This window comes from Cuculus canorus, chromosome 12, assembly GCF_017976375.1.
Source record: "Cuculus canorus isolate bCucCan1 chromosome 12, bCucCan1.pri, whole genome shotgun sequence".
Classification (NCBI taxonomy): domain Eukaryota; kingdom Metazoa; phylum Chordata; class Aves; order Cuculiformes; family Cuculidae; genus Cuculus; species Cuculus canorus.
Window position 1 is genome coordinate 12,877,096 of NC_071412.1, and position 27,218 is coordinate 12,904,313.

General features: G+C 42.1%; 1 protein-coding gene across 3 annotated transcripts in view; it reads right to left on the reverse strand.

Annotated features, from left to right (window-relative positions):
* The window catches only part of ADAMTS17 (ADAM metallopeptidase with thrombospondin type 1 motif 17), a 178,591-nt gene that overhangs the window by 42,305 nt on the left and 109,068 nt on the right, over positions 1-27,218 (reverse strand). The window contains exons 13-18 of one of the 3 annotated variants that reach the window (XM_054077504.1): positions 26,732-26,898; positions 25,104-25,231; positions 15,526-15,646; positions 12,486-12,560; positions 7,003-7,083; positions 1,701-1,858 (exon numbers count right to left, since the gene is read on the reverse strand). In XM_054077504.1, coding sequence (XP_053933479.1) covers positions 1,701-1,858; positions 7,003-7,083; positions 12,486-12,560; positions 15,526-15,646; positions 25,104-25,231; positions 26,732-26,898 — 730 coding nt within the window. Of the gene's footprint in view, positions 1-1,700; positions 1,859-7,002; positions 7,084-12,485; positions 12,561-13,131; positions 13,201-15,525; positions 15,647-25,103; positions 25,232-26,731; positions 26,899-27,218 lie in introns of all 3 variants that reach the window. The other 2 variants (XM_054077505.1, XM_054077506.1) reach the window with 2 other exon arrangements.

Consider the following 27,218-nt stretch of genomic DNA (forward strand, 5'->3'; position numbering starts at 1 on the left):
CAGCTCCCATGAGTTGCTCTGCACAGTGCATAACCCTGGGCAGAGAATCATCCTCCAGAAGATGTGGGGAACAAGGATATGATTTTGCTTCAGCCTCAGAGGGAGCCTTACTACCAGAACTGAATCTCAAGGTTGAAACTAGCCAGCCAGCACTACAGTTTCAAAGTCTTTTTTTCAAAACACAATTGGAAATACCAGGCAGTCAGAGGCAGAGAACTCAGGTTCTGCTCTGGCTTTATTTAAGTGCATGAGATACGAACAGCGTGTTCTACAGAATTGATCAATCAGTCTTGTCTAAAGCATCTTTATGCTCTGGGAGTGTTTGGTTGTCCTCTGTTGCCAAGAGGAGGTCTAGCACAGAGCTAGTTACACAAACATTAATTTCTCCAAGAAATATACTTACAGCAACGCACTTGGAGAAATGCCTCAAGTATTAAAAACCAGCTCCTAAAAAGAAATCCTTATTATCTCAATATGGGTGCAAGACTAGTGAATCTAAAGGCCCATATGAAACCAATTTCATGCAATTTCGTAGCCATATATAATTGGGGTGTGTGTATGTGTGTATAATCGGTTTCAAATGCAGGTCACAGTGGATTGACTGAAGCTTCTGGCTCTTTGTCAGTCCAGTGTATTCCACCACTGTTTGAACAACAGTTTTCTATTTAGAGGGAACTGGTAACCATCCTGCCTTTCTTGCGTTGAAAGAATGAAACCCACTACCCTGTATCAAGGAAAAGATTAATATCTGATTTGAAGGAAAGACGTCATGTGTGCTCTGTTTATGACTGGCAGTGATTGTAAGCCACGTGTTCTATTTAATGGTCTGGTAGCTTTTACTTTCTTCGTTTTTAATAATTTCTGGGGTAAAGGTGAAGAATGATAATTTCCTCTGCTTGTGTCTGCTGAAAATGCCAGTCTGTATTTGAAAAGGATACTCATGGAGAACCTCACAATTACTACTTTCCTATGCTAATTGCTTATTCCTTAATGAAGGGGAAATGAGCTCTACTCATGTTGAAGTTTGCAAAATGCTGGTACTGGGTTTTACTGCAGTACACCTCAATCAAGGAATGCCCTGGAAGGTTCTAAGAGCTGGCAAAGGAACCCTGCACAGCATCTTCACAAACAGTACCTGTGCAACTCCTTTTTCTTACATGAGGTTAGGAAGAAAAAGAAAGTACTGGAAAGTTCTGTGTGCAACTAAGTCACTACAAAAGGCCAAATTCAAATGTATCACCTGTACATCCCAAATCTGCATCACTTCTGTTAGAGCAACAGTATATTACAATACAGAATACGTTCTGACATCAGCTAAGAAGATATTCTGGCAAATACCCTTTCATGGGTGTGAGCAGGTATGTCCATGAAATAAATAAAGAAGGCCCCTGGCAACTATGTCCTCTAGAATGGACCTGTCACATTGTCTGCAAACCATTACAGGGTTATCCTCTGCTGGACACAAGCCTACTGGGACACTGCATGTCCTTCCAGAATAGAGCATCATTTATTTTTAAATAGGGAGCTTGGTTTCTCAGGCCCTTGCAATGCTGCAAAAGAATGCTGCAAACAGAAGCACTACAGCGTACCTTTAAAAACCTCTGGTGAGGAAGCAAACAACCAAAATTTAACTTTCAGCTAGGATAAAAACCTTTTAAGTTGCATCACTTAAGAAAGACAAAGAAAGGATATAAAGTTACCATCAAGTGCAGTGGTATTTTAGTTGGTCCTTTGGCAGAGATTTTCTCCCACAGACCCCTTCGCACGTACCGGACAGTAGTGCCTGCGATCTGAAACTCACCAGGAAGCTCAATTTTCCAGTTGCTGTTAATGGATCTCTTACTGGAATCTTTTAAAGCTGGAATGAATCAAACACCATGGAATGAAATGTAAGCGATCTTGTAATTACAATACAGACTGTTGAGCCTCTGTCTCAGCCCACCTAAAGTAGAAGATACAGCAGCCTGGTAACAGATGCAACTTTAAATGAAAAATACAGCACTATAATTTTACCTGACTCATTGTAATGTCTCTAAGTTGGGCATGTTCTGTATTTCAGATGAATGCATTTCTAATTGTACTAACATTGCTATTAACGTACAATAATGTCATATAAACTGTTCTTCCTAAGATTTTACTACCTAAAATGATTCTGTTCTGCTTTCTGAATAAGCAACGTTCTCTAGTTTCAAAACATTGAGGTGTTCCCTGTGCCGTTCCACTGCCAGAACATTTAAAGGCAAGAGAAAAGAGTGCGCAGAAGGAGTTATAAAGGAAATAAAACGAAGGAAAGATAATGACCCACTCTGCTTAAAAAAATACTACTACTTTAGGACCAAACGGTAGAACTCCTGTGCAGTTCTTCCTATTTCCGGGGAATGTCCAAACGCCGCACAAACTCATACTGCTGAATTCAACTGTCTATACAGCTCTGCTTTTGCAAAGGAAAGCTTGCACAACTGAAATGTTTTCCTTTGATTTTCAGTAGAGAGAGATTTAATTTGGATTTAAAAGTAATACTAAAAACTACAGCATTGTGCAAACAGCAAGAACTACAATGGGGAAGGGACTGCCTAGGGAAGTGCAAAACTTACTGGCCCATTTTCCTCAGCCAAGCTGAATGGAGTGCAGATTGTAAAAAGAGCATAATTAGAGAATAAACAGTTATAGCCGTAATCCCTCCTGGAATAATCTAAATCAAAGGTTACATGGGAAACATGTAGGCACGTATGTAAAATGAACACGTCTGGAATATTTGTTATATTGGAAATTAACACTTAGATCACTTTAAGGCTTATTCTCTAATCTAACTGATTTGATATCAATCTCATGAAAATGGATGGCATGATAAATTTGGACACATTCACCAAACTGGCAGACGGGATGAAAGAATCTAACATCCCAGAGCACCAGTGGCTGTAAACAGAAGTCTGATTTGCAAGGCAAGATCAGTACATTTTTATATAGACTGCTCATCCTGAGAATGACTAAATTCTGGCAGCAGCTAGGTTCAAAGATTCTCATTCAGATAGTATACAACTAAACCTATTCTGATCTTCAAGTATAACATAAAATTAATAGATCACTTCCCTCTAAAGTCTCCCACCAAATGTAGCAAGATAACTCTTGCTACATTTTTAGTTTCCAAGCAGAGCCAGCTTTGAAAATTTCCATGAGAAAAAGATCAATCAAATCTCAGTGCTGATAGACAGGTGAAGATTTGCAAGCTCAAAAGAAAACTGTTCTGAGTTTGCATGTGCTGCATAACGCAAACGCTGAACAAGTTAACATTTAGCTGTCATAATTACAGAGAGAAATCAAGTTACAAAGCAGAGACTGGTCAGCAGACAGAATGTGAACTTGGCAGATCAGCTTAATAGCCCCTTGTGCTCAGTCCTGGAGGGGAGAATATTGCAACCTGCAAGCACTACCTACAGACACCATTTAGAGTGGCCTTTCCGTTGTTCTGAATTACTCCAGAGATGGTTTTGAGAGTTAAAAAATATGGACATGCATTATAAAGCTCTACCATCAGAAATAAGCAGGATTCTTCCTGATGCCTTCTTTGCTCTTGAAGGCAGAAGCAGGTGAGATATGATCTACCTCTTGGTTTGAGAGATACCAAGCCACAAATAAAAACCATCAGCAGGCAAAGAACAGCCTGGCACAGCCACACCACTCCATTCAGAGTCCATGAGCTGGACACGTGCCTAAGGCCAGTTACTATAGGAATCCAGGGTATATGCAGTCTCCTCTGACAAAACTTGTTTGACTGTGGTGGAAAAGCTCAAACAGGAAAGCAGTTATGCACCCTTTTTGTCAAACAGTCCTCGCTGATTTAAGCTAGCATCCCACAGGATTTATTCTGCCTTGGACAACAGGCTGCAGTTCTCCTGGGACATTATACCTCAAACAGCACAGTGAAGCACAGCTCTTTCTCTTCTCTCTGCTGTGGATACACTTAGGCAGCAGCAAGAATCCACTGTTACATCTCTAAGCTTTTCCTGGCTTGAAGTCATACAGTAGAAGAGCAAAAGAAAAGGGAACCCCAGCAACAACCTGTAACTTCTTTTTTCCTTGTTGGTTGGAAAACAGGAACTGACCAACCTATTTCTAAACCTGGCTTCTAGTCAGATCTTTATTCCCACCTTGGGTCCCTCCACTTTGCTTCCCAGCCTGTGGACACAAACTGCCGAGGCATTTCCTCTTCAAGGTGGTTTTTAAGTGTTACAGCCAGCCAAGGCAGCCAGCGTGGGTTGCCTGTAGGTGGAGGGAAATTCTTCAGGCACTGCTCCCAGCACAGGGAGTAATGATTCTAAATTACACTGGGCTTCTTTCCAAAGTGCTGTACCCAGTTTGGGGTGGAAATAGGACCTGATTGGACTCAACTTTGTCAGTGTAATTGAAATAGAAAGTCCTTCCATACTCAGACCTGTTTTTACAATGCATTATGTCTTTCAGAGTGATTGGATTTTGTTTCCTTGGACACCTTTTTTATGCTATTGGAACACTCTTGCTGCTATTCTTCTGCTTAGGTTAGCAAGACATGGGGTATCTTTCCTTTGTGTCCACTGTTCCTGGAAAGAGAAAACCCTGGAAAGCTTAGAGAGGTTCCCCTGGCTCCTGACCATTAACCAAAGAGCTGAAAGTGTTCAGAAACTTTAAAATAGTCAGATTACCACTTATTTGATTCAATTTTTGGTCTAAGAACCATAGAAGAATTTTTATCTATCTTTATGTGATGCACACAGGGCCAAGTCCTGCTCTCAGACATACACAATCCTACTCTTCACCAGCCAGTGGGGAAGTATCTGCTCTAGTCAAGGTTATGTGGTCATGACGAAGGGCAGCCACTAGCTCCACGTAAGAATCTCTGTGCTGCAGCTATCTGCCAAAGCCCAAGCCCCGAATAAATACCTTGTGCAAATCCCACCAAGACAAACAAAAACGCTGGCTTCCAGAAGGCAGAGTATTTGCAAAACTCAAAGAAACACTGGCTCTCATTGTTCCACCAGTGCTTTGCTATGTCAAATATCTTATGTGTAGGCGTAATCCTCTCCCAGAACGCTTGGCTGCAGCGTTAGTGGAAATACTAGCAGTAGTGATACATGCTTCCTACCAAGAAGTGGCACACATGCCAGCACTTTTGACCTAAGGACAACTGAATGACAAGATTCTCCCTCTTGCCCCCACCTCCCTGAATCTAGAATGAAAGACAGGCAACAAAAGCATCTTTCCCAGTGATATTGGCAGCTTTGGTAGCATCTCAAGACAGAAAACCAATGGCACCAGACCTGAAATCCTAAGATGCAATCACTATGTGAATGTTTTCAGCGGCATCCTACATCCCAGTACTGGATGTTGACATCTCCTTTTACCTGTGGGGATGGAGAACTATAAGAAAAAGACATAGAAACCAGAAAGCGAGGTTCCTAGTCAGTGCTTTGCTACCAACTCCCTGCAACACCTCAGCTTCCTCTTCCACAAAACGGAAAGCTTCAAGCTCCCTAATCCTCTCAGAGTTCCTACCACAGGCTTGATATATCTCTGGAAGAAATTCCATCTCTCAGAGTGCTTTTCTATCTGAAAACCTTTCAGTGAGAAGCTCAGTTGGAGAGAAACAGAACATGCACAAGTGAAAACAGCACCTAATACTTCCCAGGCTAAGGAACATGCATCTGTTCCAACCACTGCAATGAAAATATCAGCATGTGGAAGGGCTGGAACACTGTTGGATAGAGAAGGACAAAAATCATGAGCTAATGAGTTCATGAACAGCGAGAAGAGCTTAGGTTTGACACTGCAGGGACCTATAAGCTGCAAAAGTTCACTGAACAAAGGAGGAAGTTTGGGATTTTCTTTTATCCTTCTGTTTTCCCACATGTAGCTCCACAGCATAAGGAACTTAAGAGAGACAGAAGGATGCCCCCATTTACATGTGGCCATGCAGATCTGAATGTACAAAGGATGTTTCAATGTGCTGGCCGTTTTTTTGGGCCCTGGACAACTTTCCTTCAACTCCCTGCTTTGCCACAGGCTTTCTGTGTGATGCAGAGCAATGGGGCATCAGCATTTCTGTGACTTGGTCTCCCCCAAAAGTAGACGGGAGGTAAGAATCTTCATCCATTGCACAGTAATGACGCAAAAAGAAACACCCCTAACATCAGAGAGAAGAGGCAGAAGACTGGACTGACAGATGTGTCTTGTAGCTGACTGGCTGCATTTTACAAACGCCCTTCCAATATTTAATCTAAGTGATTAGTAACAGAACACCAAGCTTGTTTACAGACTGTGCCCTACAACAACCTCACATACCACTCTGACCCCTCAGCCATGCCTAAAACTTTGTTTCGGACAGGGAAAAGATGAGACGAAGCCTGTTCCCCTCAAAAGGAATGCAGGAGTAGAAATAAGAAGAGGATTAAACAAATTATTTGGCCTGAGAAAATAGAAGTGAGTGGACTAGAAGCTGCAGCTAGCCCATCTCAGAGTGCAGGATCAGGTCTTGGGTTCAGCACCAAGTAAAAATCTGCTGTTGCAGGAAATGGCACAGGCAACCTCATGGTCAGGTTATTGAGGGCCATCAGATGTCCTGTCCTCCCTCTGCTCCAGCCTGAGCTGGCCGCCTTCCTATCTCTGTCACTCCTTTCTCTACACGCACTGTTCTCTTTCCCACTCCCTGACAAAGTGCTGTGTACATCTGGCAGCTATATTCAACCCAGTGCCAAGTTCTGTTCAGGAACTGTTCTGTCTATATAAAAGTATTCTCCGGCCCTTTCAGGTTGCACAGGGCCTGTAAGTGTCATATACTATCACATCAAGCAAAGATCAGGAAACCAAGCCACAAAAGCAGAGAGAGTTTGCAACAAGAATGAAATCGACAGACACTTCTTGGCAACACCAAACCTGTCATCTTAGAGGTCATTTAGAGAAGGGTCATTTTAACAGAAAGCAGAGCTGAGTTTAGAATCAAAACATTCATTTCTTTTGGTTTTTTTTTACCCAGAAAACTGTGCGCAGGTTTATCCTCAACGACTCTGATGCGCCGGGCACCTGCAGGGATCACAGCTGCTTCTATGTAACCTGTGGCAACAAAAGAGCAAAGGGATGAGAGCAGGCCAGCCAGCCAGAGGCATCAGTCCTTCAGTATCTCACCATGAACAAATCAACTCCTGCCCAGGTTGGGGAACGGGTGGGAACCTTCAAATGAGATCCCTGCGCTGGCAGCCAAGTTTCACTGCTGTGACGTGCATGGTTATGACTAACGTTTCAGCCTGAGAAGATGGAGACAAATGCACGTGTCCCACTTCATTGTGACTTGAGGCTTGTGCTTGGGCCTAAATGGATTTGACCTCTTTGGATCCCTTTGCCCCTCCTGCATTACTGACAGGAGCTGTTCCTGAGCTGATGCAAACTGTCCCTTGTCAGGAATGACACTGCACATCGTGGAGCAGACACCTATGATTTGAAATCAAGTTCCCAAGAGATGCTCCTGTTTTTCCCTCCCTCAAAAACCCTGCTCGAGGCTGTGATCAGCATCAGAAAGGACTCACTTCCATAAAACATTTTGATGATGCTAAAATTAAACAGAAGGAATTAGTGGGACAACTGAGGGGGGGTGGTGGAATTTGTTTTCACTCACACTTCAGCTTTACAGAAAAACTCTGGAGGATATAATGGTAATGACCCCCTTGAATCGGGCTGCTGAACAGAATCCCGCAGCTCAGCTTTAACGCAACAACAAAGTTGAAAGTCTCTCAAGAACTGACTTCTAAACACTGCCAGGATGCACACACCAAATTCCACCTGCATCTGATGCGGTGGGGAAGTTTTCACAGCACCTCGTCATTTTTTCATAGAACTCTCTCAGGTTTTATCTTTTCTAAACTCTCTTGGTCTTTTCACGCTTCCAACAACCAGCAGTAGGACACAACTATGCCACTTCTGACTAACAGAACAGTCAGAATAATCAGGAGCTACAAGGAGCCTATTTGCCCCCACCATGGAGCCATGTGGAGTTATGGACTTGTTCCATGGGGTGACAGTGGTGCCTTTAAACTACAAAATTGAAGAATATTAGGGCCCATTTCAAAGGTCTGAGAGCCAGACAGAGTTTTTCCACTGGCTTTACTGGACTCTGAATCAGGCCCCTGGATATGACACTAATTTCATCACAACTGTGACTTGATTCATTCTAATTGGCCGTCCAGTTTACTTTGTAGTGTATAACTTGGTACTTCTTTTGGGTTATTGCTTTCTCCTTTCTTTGAGATGCTAAACAGCTTATCTTGTACGTTCCCTTCATCCCTCTTTTTTTGTTTTAAATGGCTGTATGAAAGTGTTCTGTGTCAGCCCTGCCCGTACGGAAATTGTGGGCAGTCTAGAGCACTGGGCTGGAGGAGTGCTGGCACGAGCAGTGACTCCTCTAGGGACAAGGGCAGCTCAGTGGCCCAGCTTCAGCTACACTGATAAGGGGAGCCTCAACAGAGGATGCTGACAGCCTCACGCATCTCAGGTCTAAGTGATTCTCTTACTACTATGACAAGGAGTAAGACAGACGGGGATTTCTGGTCTCAGACTGTGGATTCATTACTATCGGTCTGCACCAGCAGAGCCCCCAGCCCCTTTGTTGTGCTATGAATACAGTCTGAGTTCTTGGGTTTCGCAAGGTGCACTGGGTGGACAGCTGATGGGGGCTACACACAATCCCTCTTTCCCTGATCACTGTATCTGAATGGCACCGCCGTCTGACCCTTCAATTCAGTCCTTTTTGCACTTGTTCCTCTTTACTTCTCCTCTTCTCAGATATCTCAGGCATAGTCAGTCATCTCTTGCAGGAAAAAGAGGGAGAGCAGAGCTGCAAGCCGTGTCTGTGTACAGAAGCCAGAGCAGCGGCTCTCCCACCCGCTGTTACAGTGTGAGTCTCAATGTGAATAACCATTACTTCCAGGGTCGATTTTTTTAAGGCAATAATGAAATCTGTTATGAAATCCAAGCACACAGATATTAGATTTTATTATTTTAGACATCGCCAGGAGTTGTTTTTTCATCAGCTGAGATACCAAATTACAGACAAAACAGAGTGCTTCAGAAACCAAACATCCTCACCGCACCCCATGCATCTGCACATGAACCCAACCAACAATTACCACCAGACATGAACACGCAGCAAAGGTGTGATTAATGACAGCCCATCGTGGGGAAACAGCCCTATGACACACCTGACACCCCTGTTAGGAAGCCAGTTTGGAACATGCCCAAGTTTCAGGTAATTTAATGCACATACTGTGGGACTATTTACTTATTTATTTTTCAAATTGCATGCCAGATACAAATGCCCAGAGCTAAATCATGTGGAGGTTGGATACTAAATCACACTGAGTTTAGTGGAAAACCAGTCACTAACTTCAGTGAACTTTGGATCTGTCCCCTGACCAGCAGCAGCCAGGAGTGTGTCACACTGCTTTAGAGGTGAGCGAGCTATGGAGCTGTGCTTGAGGCTCAGCTAGTGCCATAAATACACTCTCATTTCATCACTGTGCCATGAGAGAAATAGCACGTGGAAAAGTTGACTTTTATGTTACTTTTTACAATGGTAAATAGTAGAGTGTAAGCTATTAATAGCATATTAGTTCTAGAGAGTGTTTAGTTTGGGTTTACACCAGATTTTTCTCCTTATGTAATTTCTAATCCTGATTGATGGCTTTGGGGGTTGTATTCGCAGCTCCTGAATAAGAAGAAACATAGTGTGCTAACTCACTGAAATCATGTGGCACAAACCTGACTGCTGACCTCCACTCTTCTGTTAACAAATTGCAAACCACTTTGCATTTGTATGGATCTGACCAATCCTTTCAAAGACAAAGCAGAATTCTCAGGCATGTCCCACTGGGAGCGTCTTGACACTCTCATTTATTATTTCCAGCAATATTGTGCGAGTTAGTGGTCAAACCCTACTGCAAACAGACTATTCAACATCCATGCAAATTTGCCACAGGTATAAACTCAGATCACTACCACCACTCTACTCTGGCCCTTAGAGCTAATGTGAGGCTTCTGGTCACAGAATATTCCTGATCTTTGAGAAAACTGCACCAGAAAACACCTCCATTGTTTTCCAGGAACATTTTGTTAAGCAAACTGTAACTGCAGATTGCCAGAAAGATTATCAAGTGTCAGTTAGTAAGACCAGAAGAAGTCTTAGAGTTGGCCCTGAGTCAAGAACTCTCAAAGATCTGCTTTGGTCTTAGGATGATTGTCTGCAATGCAGGGGTTTGCAAGGTTGGGCTTAAAGTTCTGCTTTAAATGAGAAACTGGGTAAAGACTAATGAGATTTGGCAACTATCAGGCAGTATTTGTAGTAATTTCACCCATAAATCAGCCTGTTAAGATGAGGCTTTGAAAGTACAACAGGAGAACTTCATTATTTGATAATTTATAGTGCTGTACGTAGTATACTCCACCTTGGGAACAGTTACTTTGGCATGCACCAATCTTTCTGGATAATCTGCATTACATCAGTGTCTCAGGAATGTAAGACCGTGATTGAAGCAAATCCTAGATACAAATTATATGGTATAACTCGTATTAGGAGAGACACCAGAACAAAGAGGTGGCTTTGTCATCAAGGAGATTAATATGTGAACAGTGGCTACTGTATCTTCATTTAAATGCTGGAGAGATTTCCAAGAGGAAAGCAGCTCACACAGGAAAATCCATTGTTATTATTCCCAGAAAGAATAGAAAGTTTAGTGTGAAATACAGAATGTCGCTGATCTACTACAAAACTGTTTTCCTGGTTCTTATGGCAAGGAAAGACGGACTCTGAGGTAAAGGAAAAATTATCCCATGGCTGAAAGTACTGATCTCTGGGCACTGTACCTTCATATCTTATTCCTGTGCACACATGAAAATTAGGTGTGAGAAAGTCAAGAGTGCTTATCCCATTATCAAACTTGCTAAAGAGCTTTGAATAAAGATCTCGGAGTAGAAGCCAAGGAAATCAGAGTGTTCTGCCTAGCTGCTGGTCACAGCCAGTACAGCTTCCTTCATATTTTAGGTGTAAGTGCCAGCTAGGCATTCTCAGTTTCCATGACCCTTCCCACACTGCACCTTTTGCTGACTGCTAATCGTTGCAGTGGAGTGGAAATATGTCCAGTGGTAACTGTACATCCATTCTCCTAAGAGTTGTAATAATTCTCACGTGCTATTAGCTTGAGAGCAAATCCCGCATCAGCACCTGTAAACTTCCAGCCATTGGATAGCGCATTTGGAAGCAAATAATTTCACTGTGGAGCCATGGATAGAATTCAAAGCCTCCTACTGTCACTGTGAAGCTGGTTTCTAACTTGCACATTCTGCTTAAACCTTTACAAGACATCCCAGAGTCAGCCCCAGGACTCTGTTTTCCCATAATTTACACATACGCCATATCAACAAAAAAGAGTCCTGGTCAGCACTACTATTCAAATATCCTTTCTTTCTTTTAAATATGTGCCATACAACTAATATACACAATAAAAAGCCTGTTTTTTCACCATCTTAAAAATAAAAATTGCTAACAAAGATCACTCTTCATTTCCCAAAATGGTAGTTGCGACAACTGGCATATCTCACCCTATTATGTTCTGCCATTAAAAAAAACAGATATCTGTGATCATTCTTTTGGATCTCAAGCGAAGAGCAGCAATAAAAGTCTGGATAAGGCTGAAAAAAATCAAGAGACACAGATGCAGGTCTCATTCTCAAAGCAAGTCTTCGAGCATTACAGGCACAGTCTTGGAGTCTGGACAGAAGAAGTCAGTGATAAATCAGCCACCCAAAAGCTGAGAGCCAAAGAGCTGTCCATTATTTCTGGGCCCCTTGCACAGTGGCAAGGAGACAGAGATGGACTTCAGAACAAGTCTGTGTTTGTTTCTGAAAAATTATTTTGTAGAAGGAGGTACAGGGCATGCTGCCAGTCAAAAGTAAACCTCAGTCTAAACAGTGCATTCAGTTGGCCTACTGAAGACAGCTGGCTGCACACAAGTGTATGTGATGTTTAGCATCACAAATAAAGGCTTTTGACCTCCTCCCGGAAAGAGAAATGGAATCTATTTACAGCTGGATCACCCTGGATGACAGGTGGCAAAATCTGAACTCCTAGACCTCCTAGAGGCACTTTGAATGTCCCACCATCATGCCCCACCAGGGTGGCAGAACCACATCTGTGACATTTAAGGTTGGAAAAAAAAGAAATACGGCCAGTTCTTTTTAGTTGATTAATGAAAATTTGGCTTTCTTTCACGCAGACAGTTTTCTAAAAGGAAAGGATCTGTACTCGATACATTTTGCAAACCAAGTTAAACAGTAAAAGGACTTGAAGTTTATCCATGGCTCTTGATACCAATCTCCCCATCTAATCCAACCAAAAGAAGACAAAGAACCAACACCAAAGGATGTCACCAACACCCACTGACACTGCAAACAGCATTCAAGTATCTTACACGAGAAACACTTGGGAACAGCCTTTGCCTTTGCCATCACACATGTGGAAACCTTCTTACAATGACTATTGGTTACTAAGAAACAGAAAGGAGTTGGCATGGATTTAGTTCAGTTAATAGGGCTTGACAACATAATTTGCAATCACAGGACATAGAGGGACCAATCTCACAGTCAACAGAATTCCACGTGCAGAGCAGCTGAGGATCTGGCCCAAAGGCTGCAGTTGCAATTCCCAAACCAGACACAATTCCAAAACAATCAATGTCTTGATATTTGAAATCCACTCTCTTCTGAAATAATAAATCAGCAATACTTAGTGTGTTAGCCTTGACTTGCATCTCACCAAGTTCATGGGGATTTGTCACTGTGTGCCACCATTTACACATCCAAACCCTGAATCGTTTCTGTGGTCATATTTCGAACTTCCCTTTGCCCCAGCTTTTGTCAGGTTTTTGCACATACTTGCTTGAATGCCAAACTAAAGAAAAACGCTCATGTTTTTTCTTCAGTAATCTCATGTTCACTTGTGATACCTCAGACTCAACCTTGAAGCTTTGCCTCTTGCATGAGATTCAGTAACTTAACCTGAGGGCCTGATCCTGTGAAACAGCCGCATATGGACAGAAACTGCTGGGAGCAACTCACAGTGCATAAAATGTTTGCAGAATCGTGGTTGCAAATCATATGTGAAACCAACAAGTCCATTTTGAGTGTCTGACATAAAAGAAATCCAAAACCAGGAAAACGTGAACAATGAACAATTATGAGACTTTAAATATTCTTTCTATTTTAGTAGAGAGCACAATTAAAAAAAATAAATAGCAATGATGATTTTCAACCTAGGAGAAGATTGTTTTTTGTATTGTGAACGTCACTTTTTAAAAGTAATCCCACATAAAATTTGATTCTCTTTAAAAAATCAATAAAACAAAACATCTAAAAAAAGTTTAGGAGATTATCGTTGTAAAACCAATAATCTTATAGATTACGTGAGGTGGGTAAAGGTGGAAATATTGCATTGATAAAGCAACATTTTGACAGATTTGTGCTTCTGAGATGACCAGCAAAGAACAAAGACCAATAAATGCTTGAACACTGGCCATGATTCAGTCAGCCATCTCTTCTTACCGGGTTATAAGGTGCTGGAGGTGAAAGCCTCCTATAGTGTCCTGGCAGCCAGACAACTAGTTAAAGCTGAAACTGTTCTGTTCCTACAGCCTTGTAAAGTTACCACCCTCGAGCAGTCTGTCTAGTTGGAACCGGGTGCAACCTCCTGGCAGTGACCCAGGAATTCCTTATTTATCTGCACAAGATGGTTTGTAGTCTCATTGGAAAATGAGATAAAATGAGATAAAAGATAGCTAATCTTCAAGAACAATTAAGAAATTAATGAACATCTATCACATCCATTATAGAAATGGAGAATAGTTTCGTTTCAATGAAAATAAGACACTCTTCCCACCATTTGGACTTCATGGAATAGGTCCAGAGGAGGCCATGAAGACGATCCAAGGGCTGGAAGACCTCTGCTATGAGGACAAGCTGAGAGAGTCAGGGTTGTTCAGCCTAGAGAAGAGAAGGCTCCAAGGAGACTTTAGGGCAACTTCCAGTACGTGAAAGGGACCTACAAGAAAGCTGGGAAGGGACTTTTTACAAGGGCCTGGAGTGATAGGATGAGGGGAAATGTCTTTAAATTGGAACAGGGAAGATTTAGATTAGACATTGGGAAGGAATTCTTCGCAATGAAGCTGGTGAAGCCCTGGCCCAGGTTGCCCAGGGAAGCCGTGGATGCCCTCTCCCTGGAAGTGTTCAAGGCCAAGCTGGATGGAGCTTTGAGCAGCCTGGTGCAATGGGAGGTGTCCCTGTCTCTGGCCGGGGGTTGGAACTGGATGGGCTTTAAGGCTTCCAACCTGAACCATTCTATGATTCTATGATTTTACGATTCTGTGATTTGCATCAGATGCAAACGTCTTGACACAAGTAGGTCAAAAATAACCAGGACAAAAAAGTCCAAGGCGATAATGCAAGAAATCATTCAACAGATAGTCCTAGCAACGCAACAGCACAAACCTGCTCCAGAAAGATGTGGTGCAGGTGAGAAATCCTACCTGCATCTCAGAGGTGACAGATCACAGCTGGTTCCACAAATAAGGAGGAGGAGGGTGCAGAGGAAGAGGTCAATGAACAAAATCAGAGCCTCAGACTTCAGTGCTGAGATCCTGATTAAAGAAAGCCGTTAAGCACTTGTGCTGCTTTTGTAACTAAATAGAATTGAAGTTTGTGCTAAAGGGAATCTTCATGTGCTTTGCTGAACTCAGTCCCGCAGTAGCACGAATTGAACTATTTCTCCATACAGAAATGGCAATTCTGTATTCACTGAATGTGAAATAATGTTTTCTGAACAATTCCTTCCTCTTGGAGCAGCTTTAAAGTCCCGAATCTGGCTTTCCCTCTCTTTGCCTGATTAGGATATGTGATAACAGCTTTCTCAGAAATGCAATACAGAAACTTTGGAACAAAGACTAATTCAAACATCAAGCTGCACATACATTAATGTTTATCAAGAAAGGGGAAAGTCTCTGACTGGAAGCTCTTGTATCCTTGATGGGATACTATCGCTGACAGGGAATCGGTAAAAATATTCAGAGGCGAGTGTTCTTTCATTTAGCTGAGATATCCTCATTATAACATGAATTTTCTGCAATATGCATTATTCTGAGCTCCCGAAGAGCTCAAAGATGGTGCTGGAGGAAGGATTTTGTCTCTTATTTAAAACGAGCAGCACCAATAGCACTCAAAATGAGAAACAACTTCATTCTGAATTTCAGACAGAGGCAATGGCTGGTATCTGGGCAACTGAATAGGAAGCAGACAGAATATCACATTTGAATTGAGCTGGGTTTTTGTGTCTTATGTGTTTACTAGAGCAGATGAGTTCAATGCTATCCGAGAAGAAGAGGTGTTACTGCCACTCTTTAACATTCCTCAAGCAGTTAAGAGAACTTCCACTCCGCTAAAACGCTGCTGAGGGTTACTCACCCATCCCCTTGGTGTGGTTGAAGTCGCCTTTCACCACTTTACAGGTTTTGCCATCACCACTGCAGACTCCACAGCGATCCTCCTTGGCAGCTGAGCCAATGATTCCATCGCAGCCAATTTTCTAATGACAACAACCAGAGGTCCCCATTATTTTGTTTGCAAGGTTAAAGTATCTCTAAACACTGAGGTCAAGACTAAGATAAACAACTGACTGAAAACCTGAATGGGAAGAGAACACTGTGAATCAGAGGAGTGCTCATTTGGAACAGTGTTGAGTTGGTTATTCAGCAACCCCCTTCTCTAAGACTAAGAGTATGAATTTCGAGTTAGAAGAACCTAAAGAGAGTTTCATGAACACTCTGGTTATTCCAGATACCACCACAGATTTCATACCAACCCACTCTAACTTCCTTCAAACACAACAGATTAAGACTATGTTTCATGTCTGTATAGCAATTTCCATCTGATGAGCTCAAAGAAATCCCACTGAAATGGATCACTACTGTGATACTTAGTGAAGAGAAAAATGTGATTTCCTTAAATGAAAACTAACCCAAGTAACCAGAATCCTGGTCATAGCTCTTCACCACACAAAAATTCAGAATGCTGTTACAAGTTCCAGTGTGCTGCTCACTCAAAGAGTGTTCTTAATGGGGAGTGGAACATTCAGTTCTGACTACGCTTCTGCAATACCTGATAAAAAATCTCCTGCAAAGCAAAAGTAGATCAATGGAAGCAGGTCAGGTTCATATTTGACCTATCCATATCATAAGATTGCTTACAGAATTACGAAATTTCCCAGGTGCTTGCACGGTATTAAGCTTAGACATTCCATTAAAAACAAACAAACAAACAAAAACTAACAATTTCACTTAAAGCTTCCTTTTTAATGGTATTTTTTTGATTTTCTACACCTACTTAAACTTTTTCCAAGAAAAATCTGCGGCTTTGCTTCTGCAGAGAGGTATTACTAGAATAGTCACAGTATTCTCCCTGTAGCTATACAGACTGTCATGGTAATCTTCCTTATTCACAAACCATTTAAAGGTTATGATAGTGATTGCACATTTGTAGATTGTGAAACTAATAAGACCAATCATCATTAGTCCACGTAAATCGTTTTCTTTCCCAATTAGAATCAGCAGTTCAGTCTTAGAACTTGAATTTCTACTAAATAAGAGTTGTCATTATGCAAGTTATTAGCAGAGATTCTACTGCTAAAAACAAGCTAAAGATTATTTATTCTCTGCAGATAAACAATTTCTTGGCAAATGAGTTAGCAAGACTGTCAGTAATAATATTTATTTGAGTTAGGCTGTTGGGTCTCTCCTTTCCTTGTCTTCTTAAAATAAAGCCAGAGGAAAGTTGGAGAGATATCTTAGGGAAAAATCAAAACAACAAACATATTGAAAAATAGGTTAAGCAGGAAAATACTAAGAGAACTTGGGCTGTTTATCTGAGACTGCCTGCGTGTAAGCAATGTAATTTGGACTCAAACGTTCCTCTTGTTTCAGAAGACACTGGCCACTGCCGAAGTCCAGATGTATTACAGGGATCAAAGATTGCCAGCATTCAGACGTGTTCTGATGCAGTGTTCATCTGGGTAAATCATTAGAGACAGACACATGCTGAGAAAGGACGATCATCCTAAGCACATACAGGGGAAATGCTGCGCATTAACTAGAACAGCATGTAAGTTGGTGGACAAGAACTGCAGAAAAAAACTGTATAAATGGGAATTAAAGGAAGGTAGGAAGAAGACCATGGAGTTTCTGGCAGTTGCAATTCTCAAGTCGAAACTTCCTACCCATGTCCAACAAATAATTTTGGGATATTCTATGTGATTCTGCCCCCAAAACAGAAGGATGTCCCAGCAGTTCTTCCAGGAAAATAAAGATGATTTATTAATGGGGTTGCTGAAAGGCAGCTGGAAATATATGCCTGCCTGCCACCCTGCTGAGATACTGGAAAAGCTGCATTTAATTTCAGACTCCAGTGCTATCTTTTATTGTACCGCATTGTTATTAGCACTATGTGAGCACACAAATGAATAAAGGGACTCTAATGAGTGTTGAACCACACTTATTCCCAGTGCTACATGAGGAGTCTGTAGGACTATAACAGAGGCAAGGCAAAGAACGGGGAGTTAGCAGTTACATGCTTTGCATTTACACGGTAGTTTCCCAGATAACATAAACGAGTGCAAGCCAGCAAACCTCTGAAAGAATAAGTCTCCCCTCTTATGGCATTGGGGTTCAAGACAAGCTGTTTCCTCCCACATTTACCAGGTCACTGACACACTTTGACTGAGAGACCTCAGGCATGGAAGGAGAACCCACTGAATCCACAAATATACCTCTCAAAACTTTTGCTGCTTATTATCTTTCATCTTCACCTTAATTCCCTATGAGCAGAGGAACTGGCACCATCCCTCCTATCCACAGGGCAGACTTTTCCTTCGGTCTAGGGATTGTGGACTAAAGTTCCCATCAGATTTGGGTCAGAAACTGGCTTCTTACAAAGGAAAATCTTTAGGAGAATAAAACATTTTTCTTTCTTGGCTTCAAGATGAACATTGGTGCGTTCTTGCCACTTCATGGGAGGAAAGTACCTTGGAAGTACTTTACTGTTGTCCACATAAACATCAGAACCCATTTCCCCCTCCCCAAGCTTTCCAATCATTTCCAAAGCAGAAGTGTATTTTAATAACAGTATGTAATGAAACAGCTTTTCTTAAGATTTGACAATGGATTCCAAAAGCTGCAAAGTCATTCAGACACATCTTACAGTGACCACCTCAGTCATTAAGATCCTTTGAAAACCCCACATGCTGAAAATGCTGCCACTTTTAAAACAAGTGCAAAGGGGAAAAGAGATGCCTGGAAGGGTGAGGAAGAAAAACACCGTGAGCATCACCCTTCCTGAGAGGAAAGCATCTGCCAGCAGTCCTTAGACTGTTGGACCACAAATTTTGTGTTAATTGAGAGACATGTCCAGCTTTTCCCAAGGTGAGAAAGCCCCTGAGATGCCAGCACTGGGGGCCAGAGCCTCACCAGACTGAGGGGAAGATCTGCCAAGTCTGTACATCATCAGCCTCCCACCGACATTAAGCTGTATGTTATATGTATTACACTGTCATTCATTAAAATAGATAGAGCTGTCCTCAACCTGCAGGAAGCTTTTGGATAAGTGAGGGCTTGAGTATCCCTCTGCAAAGGGAAAATCCCAAGTTTCACTGCTAAAAAGTCAAGTTTTCATAATGCAGAAACAATCCCTTAAAATACAAATAGTTCAAGGGAATTATTTGATCTTTACCGTCTCTAACCTGTTTCGTGCAGAAACAAGGTCAGAGCAAACAAGGTCAGGTAAGTTTTCAAATTAAAAAGTAGAAAGGCAGAAGGGGGAAGCTTTACATTCTGAAGAAAGACGGACCTTGTAAATAACATCCTGTGCATTTTCTGACTCAAGAGTTACCCTGCAGCTGAGCAGACTGAGTCCATGGACCAGCTCACTCAGCAACAACCAGATACTTCAGTTCCATCAGTGTTGAATGGACTAGGGAGAAGGGAAGCAGTTTTGTATTCCTACCAAGATGATCCAGGAAAGAGTGAGCAGGGCATTTGGAGCTCATCTGTGTTCAGAAGGAAGAATAAAAAGTAAAAGGCCGGCCTGGTGTAACCATCATCTGTTCAGTGGTCCGTGGGAGCATTCATCACTGTCAGTCCTGTTCTTGGACTGTTGGAACCTTCCTGCACCATCCAACATGGACTTGGACAGTGATATCCGTAACTTTGGCAAAGGGACGGACGTTGACACCACCCAGGAGTTCCAGCTCCGGCCTGCCTTAGCTGTTGAAAGCCTGCAGTGCTGCAGCACTACTATTAACAGCATCAATTGGACAAAGACGAAGTGGATTTTAACCAAAGCCAGTCCCTTGCCCATATTAAAACATGGGAATGCTGGCAAGAAAATTTAAGACTTACGCTTTTGGAGCTTTAAGTCGTCAGCATGGACAGTCACAACTATATGCACAGGTTTCTTTTATGCTCTTCAACCCAGGCAGTCTCCTACTCTGACACCATGGTTTGGAACTATCTATTGACCTTTAAATTGGCAGGTAACTGCATGTTTGCTGAGCCAAAAGCCTGAAATTCATTCTCTTTGAGCTGATATCGCAGTTCACTCTTCCTCCTTTCCCTCCTCCCTTCTTCTCATTTTTATAATTAAACATCTGAAAATACTGCTTGTTGGGTGGTATTTCCAGCTTCAGTCATTGCTGGCTCCAGCATAGGAAAACTCCTCTTCTCTTCTGAATACACATCATTTGGATTCCTGTGTGTGAACTATTTTCTGTATTGCTTGGATATTTTTTAATTATATTTTTATTTGCATTTTCAATGGCTGTGCAAGAGCTCAATTAATACAGCCTGCGTGAGTATGTTTTGCTACATGAGCACAATTATTTTTGCTATATACACCCGCCCTGTTTAAGAAATGACATTGGAGGCTCACAAAACTGTAATGTTTCCCATATGCTGAACTGTCTCAATGGATCAAATATAAATATTGATGCAACATGTACCATTTTACAAATTAATCATGTACAGAGCATGCTGGCTATGACAGGTTCACCTACACTGCCAATTTTTTCTGCCCATAATATCCAATGTCCACTGACACCTCCAGGAATGAAGTACATGTAACAGGAACGTATATATGTGAGCAACTGACAACCAGACCTGAGGGTAAGAGAGTTCTTATTCTTTGTTTTAAGCACAACTGCCCTTGTGGAGGATTATGAGTGTCTGTCAGGATTTGTACAACAGGGTGAGCCCAGATCCCTAATCAAGCAGTTCTTCTGTAAGTTACTTCTATTTCTGTTGGACCACAAATTTTGTGTGAAGGATTGGAGCCCACGTAGAAGTCAATTCAGCAAATGTCCTCCTGCCATTTCCCAATCCTGCAGACACAGCCAGAACTGTGTGCATCAATGAAAAGCAAAAAATGGATATGTAGAAAACTGTTTGCCAGCAATATGTCCAGTAGACAACTGCAAGTTATCCTCCACCACTCATGGCCTGCTCCTAACACTCTGTTTATCCAATTCGCAAAAACTCATTTTGAAAATGTATCCATTTTCAAATTTGTGCTCTCCTTTCATACCGTATGACAATTGCTTGTGGAAGAAAGTCATTCTATAACATTTTTATTGTGCCAGGACAGTCTAACGTGCAGCTTGTCATCATTGAATGGACTGCAGTTTCACCAGCAAGTTCAAAATAGTCGTGACAAAACATTCATGAGAAAACTGTAGATAGAGCCAAAACACCGTCACGTCTTAAATTGCTAAATCACAGCAAAGACTACTCTTGACCCCTAGCCTGGTTCCACCACACAGGAGGTCTCTCTTTTCAAAGAGACATTCGATTACAGCCTGAAGTACAATCTATAGTCACCAGAACGTTCTCATGCTGTCACGAGTTTCAGACTAATCCTCCTTTAAGAAAAGCCAGCTTAAAGTCATGTGCGTCGTGACAGAAGCAGCTTGTCTTCTCCCCACACCACTGCTGTGTGACATCTGACACCTTTTTTAGCTCTACCTCTGCCAGCAGTTTTCTACCAACATCAGCAGCACAAATAGCATGAAGAACCGGAGACCAGAAACTGCGCTGCTGCCCTGAATGTTGGCCTAAGAAACATACACCGAACAGTCTAAGGAAGAACAGCATCCTCAGGGAATCCTCTCTCTGAAAGCCACTTGTCATTTGAAGGGAAATATGAGAAGATAAAAGCAATCAGAGCTACACATTGCACTTCCCTAGCCCGTCCTCACCATGACTGCAATGTCCATGCTAGAGAATGCAAACTGTGGAAGGAAACGAGAGAGAGAGGGGCTGAAAAGCCTAAATGAGTAATCACCCTCCTCCTGCTCAGATGCACCAGTGTGCTCTTGTTCTCCAGCCTGCTACAGATTTTCTCTCTCTGACAAATCTCAGGAGAAAAGAAATTCTCCTTGCTAGAAGACTATTTGCATTTCATGCACATTGAATAAGACCTCTAGTTTGCTCCAAAGATGGGAAGGATAAGTGTATTTGTTGTTACTCTGCAGTGTTTCTTCTAAAGGCTTATCTTTGTAATGCTCCCTTCAATTTTCGAGACCAACTCCCAAAGCTCTCACATAACTTTCATTCTGTCTTCATTCTGGCAAACTTCTATCACTATCAAGACTGAAATGTTCAGCCTCAAAACCAACTCTAATAAACAAGGACAGGATACAATTGGCTGAAGACCTTACGATTTGTCTTAAAGACAAGGAGTAAGATTACAAAAAGTCTAGGTGACTCAGGAACCCTTATGCTAACCTTGCTCTCCGGTGATTCTGTGCATGACCAAAGCATCAAGCAAGCTTACTCACTCCTGATGCCTTCAGGTGTAAGTAATAAATACAAGGATGCTGCTTATGATGATTTTCATTCAGGGACAGTGAGGCTGACACCAAAAGGCTTCACTCGCACTGCTTAGATCAGAGCTCAGTGGCTTTAAAATGAAACTGTAATAAGTTCACAAAGTACTACCAAAGGAAAACTTTTCTCCCTTAACGTCCAAATGCAGTTAGGCTATTTTGAGGCTTCAAAGAATCTGTTCCTGCTTCCCTTCTCAAAACTTCCTTTCCTTGCAAGAACTATTTTGTTCTTTTCCATGTTTATCTACACTCATTCATCAAGCAACAATGATGCATGAGTTTCCTTTAGGAGCATCTACTGCTGAAGGGAAAAGAGCTATTACATTTCGTGGACTAGATGTTCACAGGCAATAGTTACTGCTAATTTGCCTGTTACACTGGCAATGTGTCATTCCTCTCTTTAAGAGCCTTTAACTACAAGGATTACACAAGAAAACAAATATCATTAATACCGCCCTCTGATTTCAGCACTTATTCTCTTCTCCAGACCCCCTGCAACGCTGGCTGGGAGGCTTTGTCTACACTGGGTAAAGAAATGAGGAGAAAGGTAATTAAATGAATATGCTGATTAAATTGGTTTAATAAGCAGCCAGTCAGACAAGTATCTGTGGTAAACGCAGTACACAGTCACATATGGCAATTCTCAGCTCTAAACTGCATATATGGCAGAAGAACATTATAAATGAGTTCACAGGGCTTTCAAATCTGCTGGGCTTGAATTGATCGTTTGAGTTTTCCCTCAGTCAGTGGCAAATGGACTGAATGTTCTGCAGCTGTCATCAACTCTCTGCATGGTTAAAGACAGCTGCCCCCAACTTAAAGAGTGCAATTTGCTTTTCATGATGTACCTCCGAGGCTCTGTGTTCATAATGGCTTTCATTTGGAAAGAAGTGGGCTACTGCTCCACACTGGAAGAAGAAAACATACTATGCCATAATGTCTGATTTAGCATTTGTGGCTGATCTGAATGTTTGGAGCAGTAAAGCTGGCCAGCCCAGTGTAATGGTCAATGGTGCACAGCTGGAGGTGCACAGCTGGCCTTACTATAAAAGGTTATTAATATATTTTGCAGGGGTGATTAATATATTTTTGCAGGGTTATTAATATATTTTGCAGATACAGCTGAAAACAGGGAAAAATTAAGTAACTAGGGAAGCACCATGAACCCAGCTCTATGCAAAGCACTTTGTATTAAAGAACATAACACAGAGTCAAACCTGTGCTGGCTTCCCAGTAACCTGCTGTTCAGATTCTCATCTGAATAAATCAGAAGGATTGAATTAAACACACCTCTTCAGCAGCATTTGGCAAGAAACAGTGTCAAGTGTCTCTTGCAGCAGGGCAAAATTCAATCCAGATAAAGATTTTTCACTTATCTCATCACACTGCTATTAGCAAAGCTGCTTTATGTTCCTAAAGCCTCTCATACCCAGGTGATTATCGTGTTCATCTACCTCCCTGCCTGGAAGGCTCAAAGCAATAAAACCTGGTAATTCTACATCACTGCCCAAGGAAATCAGAAATAACACCAAATTCTGATTCTTGTGCTCCCAGGGCAAACCAGTTTGTCTCCAATGAAGATAGGGGAAAGAAATGCTAGAAAGCTGCTCTGGTGAATATAACAGGCTGGTTAATACTGAAAAGAGAAACTTCTAGCACGGGATACAAATGTAGACAAGGATAAACTTAAAGGAAGAACTGCCAGGAAGTATTCAGCACTGACCATGTTGCAGTAGCCAACTCAACTGTCTTTCAAATCTCTAAGGAGCATGCAGCAAACTTTACATAATTAGGAGAGGTCTGCTCTGTCATAGTGTCTGTGACAAATGACTTGACTCCTACTGCAACACATTGTGGGGTGCATCCATTCCGAATTACTTCCTGTAATTTACAGTCTTTAAATAAACACTTTCTTCTCTTCCTTCTCTTGTCAAAACCTTAAATCTCCAGTTAGTGTGGGTCTACACAACTCCACTTAATTTTCAAGGAATCTGAAACACCAGCTCTAAGAGGTGGCCTGCCTAGGCATTCAATGTGCTGCATTACAAACTGTCTCACTGCCTAGCAAACCATGAAGAGCTGTTTTGCAAAGATCTCCCACACCTAATTTTGGGTCCTTATGTAATTTGGCTACAGAGAAATAACCATCATCACAATAGTTACAGGCCATTACACCTTTGCTCCAGGTTAAAGGGAGTAAAATCCAAAGACTCTTGAGCAGAGTCCTCCTCATTTCCATTCTTTACTTGCCTGACCAGAGACAGAAGGAAACAGGCATGTTCAGGGTTTGGCCAGTCAGTCCAGGGACAGCCAAGGGGACACTGATTGTCCCTTTGCAGGACAGCAGAAGAAAACCTACCCTACATTCTCTCTGGTTTGCTCTTCATGTAACCTAAGCAAGACAATGAAAACTGGTCTGGGCTGTGCTCTGGTCTGCAGGTTCTGCTCCTTTAAACCTACATGCTCTATTGTGTGGAGCTTTAAAACCTAGTTCGTGGGAGAAAGGGAACCTTTTTCTTACTTAGGGAAAAGTAACTCACCTTGGCATTATCTAGTTATTCAGTCAACAAAAATCACACAGTGGAAGCTACTGGCTCATGAGCTGCAGGAGCCAAGGAGCAACTGGCATTGAGAAGTTTTCTCAGTATTTCTAGACAGGAACCATGTAGACCTGAAAAGCATCATGATGCTGGTAATCTAACACTTGCAACAGGCTAGTGACAATTTATAAACCAGTTTGCAGCCCTGGTGTTTTTTTAGTGATTCCCCTAATAGCCAAAATGAAGAGGTTAAGCAAGCCAGATTTCCACTCCCATCTGTTCTCCTCACAGTAGTCCCTTCCCACCCAAGCCATTTCATGACTACAAACAAGCAAATGCGATCATTGAACATTCCCAGCTGTTCAGAAATAATAACATACTTTGGGCATTTTTCATAATTCCAAGACCAAGACAGGACTGCGGAGCACTTGCAATGGGTCTTATAAAATAGGGTTGCCCTCCAACCTCAGAGACAGCCTCCCAGCCACCCACATGGATGCCTCTTCTTCTAGGATATACACAGCTGCCCAGACTATGCATAACACTAGAAATAAAAGAAATTAAAGTTACTCCACCTGGCACTTGCCATGTACACAGAGGTCGGTCTCGTAAGGCCCACATGGAGTACCATCAACGACTCTGTCTGTCACCAGCACAGGGGAATCATTCCCCAAAGGAGAGCAGAAAAGCTCACAGGGCTTATCTGGAAAAAGAAATACAAAAGCAACTGCCTTTAGGAACAGCACAAACAAGTGTCTGAGGCAATAGTGATGCAGTCTCTACGTGAATGGATTTGGAAAGGTATCTGCCGATATTCTCATCTTTGAAGGAACATGAGCCTTTCAATTTAGGCCTGTCATATCTCTACTTTAAAATATCAGTATTCAAAGGGCTACACTGATGAGACTGGTCTTTTAGGACACAGAAAATAATTTAGTCAGTCCACTTCTATATATGTTTGTGAATGAAAGATGTTTTCAGAGGGAACATTCAGCAGCCTGATATAAATGACCAAGTCACTGTGAGCATTTCAGACAAAATTCAGACTACAGCCTGTGATTCTAGAAGAATACATCAGTAGAGAAAAGTTGCATTTTTCATCCATGCTAATGGCTATTGTTGCATTATATATTAAGATCTCACTTCAGAAAAGCCACTATTGTGTTTAGCTAGAGAAGAAGTTAAGTAAAAAAGTTTTTTCAAAGATCTGTATTAACTGGCAGCATACAGCTATGTCAGAGTGTGCTGACTGCATTCGCCATCTGTTTAAGTAACAGATATTTAGTCAATGTAATGTTTTTCCTTTGGAGCATACCCTGCTACTTACAGACTTCATCCAAGGACGAACCTATAGACATTCAAAAGGAAACATGTTTTGCTTTGCATTGTGCCTTCACTCAGCAAAACTATTTGGGGAGGGGCCAGAGGGGAACAACAAGCAAAACTAGCCAGTCTCCTGGGACATCTGAAGGAATTGTGCTCTTGGAGAGTCTGCTATGGAAACTGCAGTGCTTGCCCTGGTGTCAGACCTAAGCTATCAGTGCTAGCACAGGAAAGGGTTATCCAGTGTTTGATCTTCTGGTATCAGTTTCAACACCATCTTCCTCTGTTCAAGAATGTCTTTAAAATGACTGTGTGAAACCACTCTTGTCTGTTTTTCAGCAGAGTGCAGCAAAAGATGTTTGTTCCTGCAGAAAGGATGTTATTATAATCCTTTTTCATATTCCCGCAGCATCTGGTTGAATAGTAGATGAACAGCAAGATCCAGCAAAGGAAGCATTACAGGAACGTAAGCAGGATAGACAAGCATGCTGAAATGCCCACACTTAACACACATCGAAAATGTCCCAGGGAATCCTTCTTTTTTTTTCAGTTCCAAATTAATTTGAACTTTCTAATATTTAAACTCCCATTCCCAAATACCTGCCTGTTCAGACCGAGAATCCAGTTAAGGCACCTCTCCTCCAATTACAAAAAGATGAGTAAAGAACTAACGGCTCTGTATCCTCTGTTAAGGATAAAAGAACAGCAGGGCAGCACCAAGAACAACTAATTGTAATTAGTCTTTCAGCTGTAGCTAAGGGGAACATATTGTAACCTTCTCACCAACAAATGGGAGTCTTGCAGATGAAATCAAGACGGGTTGAGAAGCCGCAGTGAGAGAACAGCAAAGAATTACAGAGGAAGATGGAAAAAACTTAACCATCGACAATGACGGCTGTCAGGAGGCTTTTCTTCTTGTTGGTATATCTGTCATGGGCCTGGCACTGTTGGTCTCTGAAGCTCGGCACACCTTTAGGGCAGGGTAAATTCTCACACACAGTGTGCTCCACGCTGGCTCCTCGGCAGTTCTTCCCACCTGGCCCTGGGCTATCGCAGGAAAGACAAATCAGGGTCAGCAGGAATTGCACAGCTACTCACACACACACACTTTCACCTAAGTGCCCCTGTCCAAGGCAACTCCTGAAATAGCAGAAAGAATCTTTCCTCTCAGACATTCCCTGAGAGTGGAGAAAATGTATGTGTGCACCAGCAGTTTCAGAACACTACTTGAAGCAAGGCTCTCCCAAACATCGAGCCTGAGCTCTGACTAACTTTTTCTGTGACTTGGGACAGGTTACTTAAATAATGGTGACTTGTGAGGGTTAGGGTTTGGAAGGCGCACTGAGCACGACACCTGAAGTCTAAGT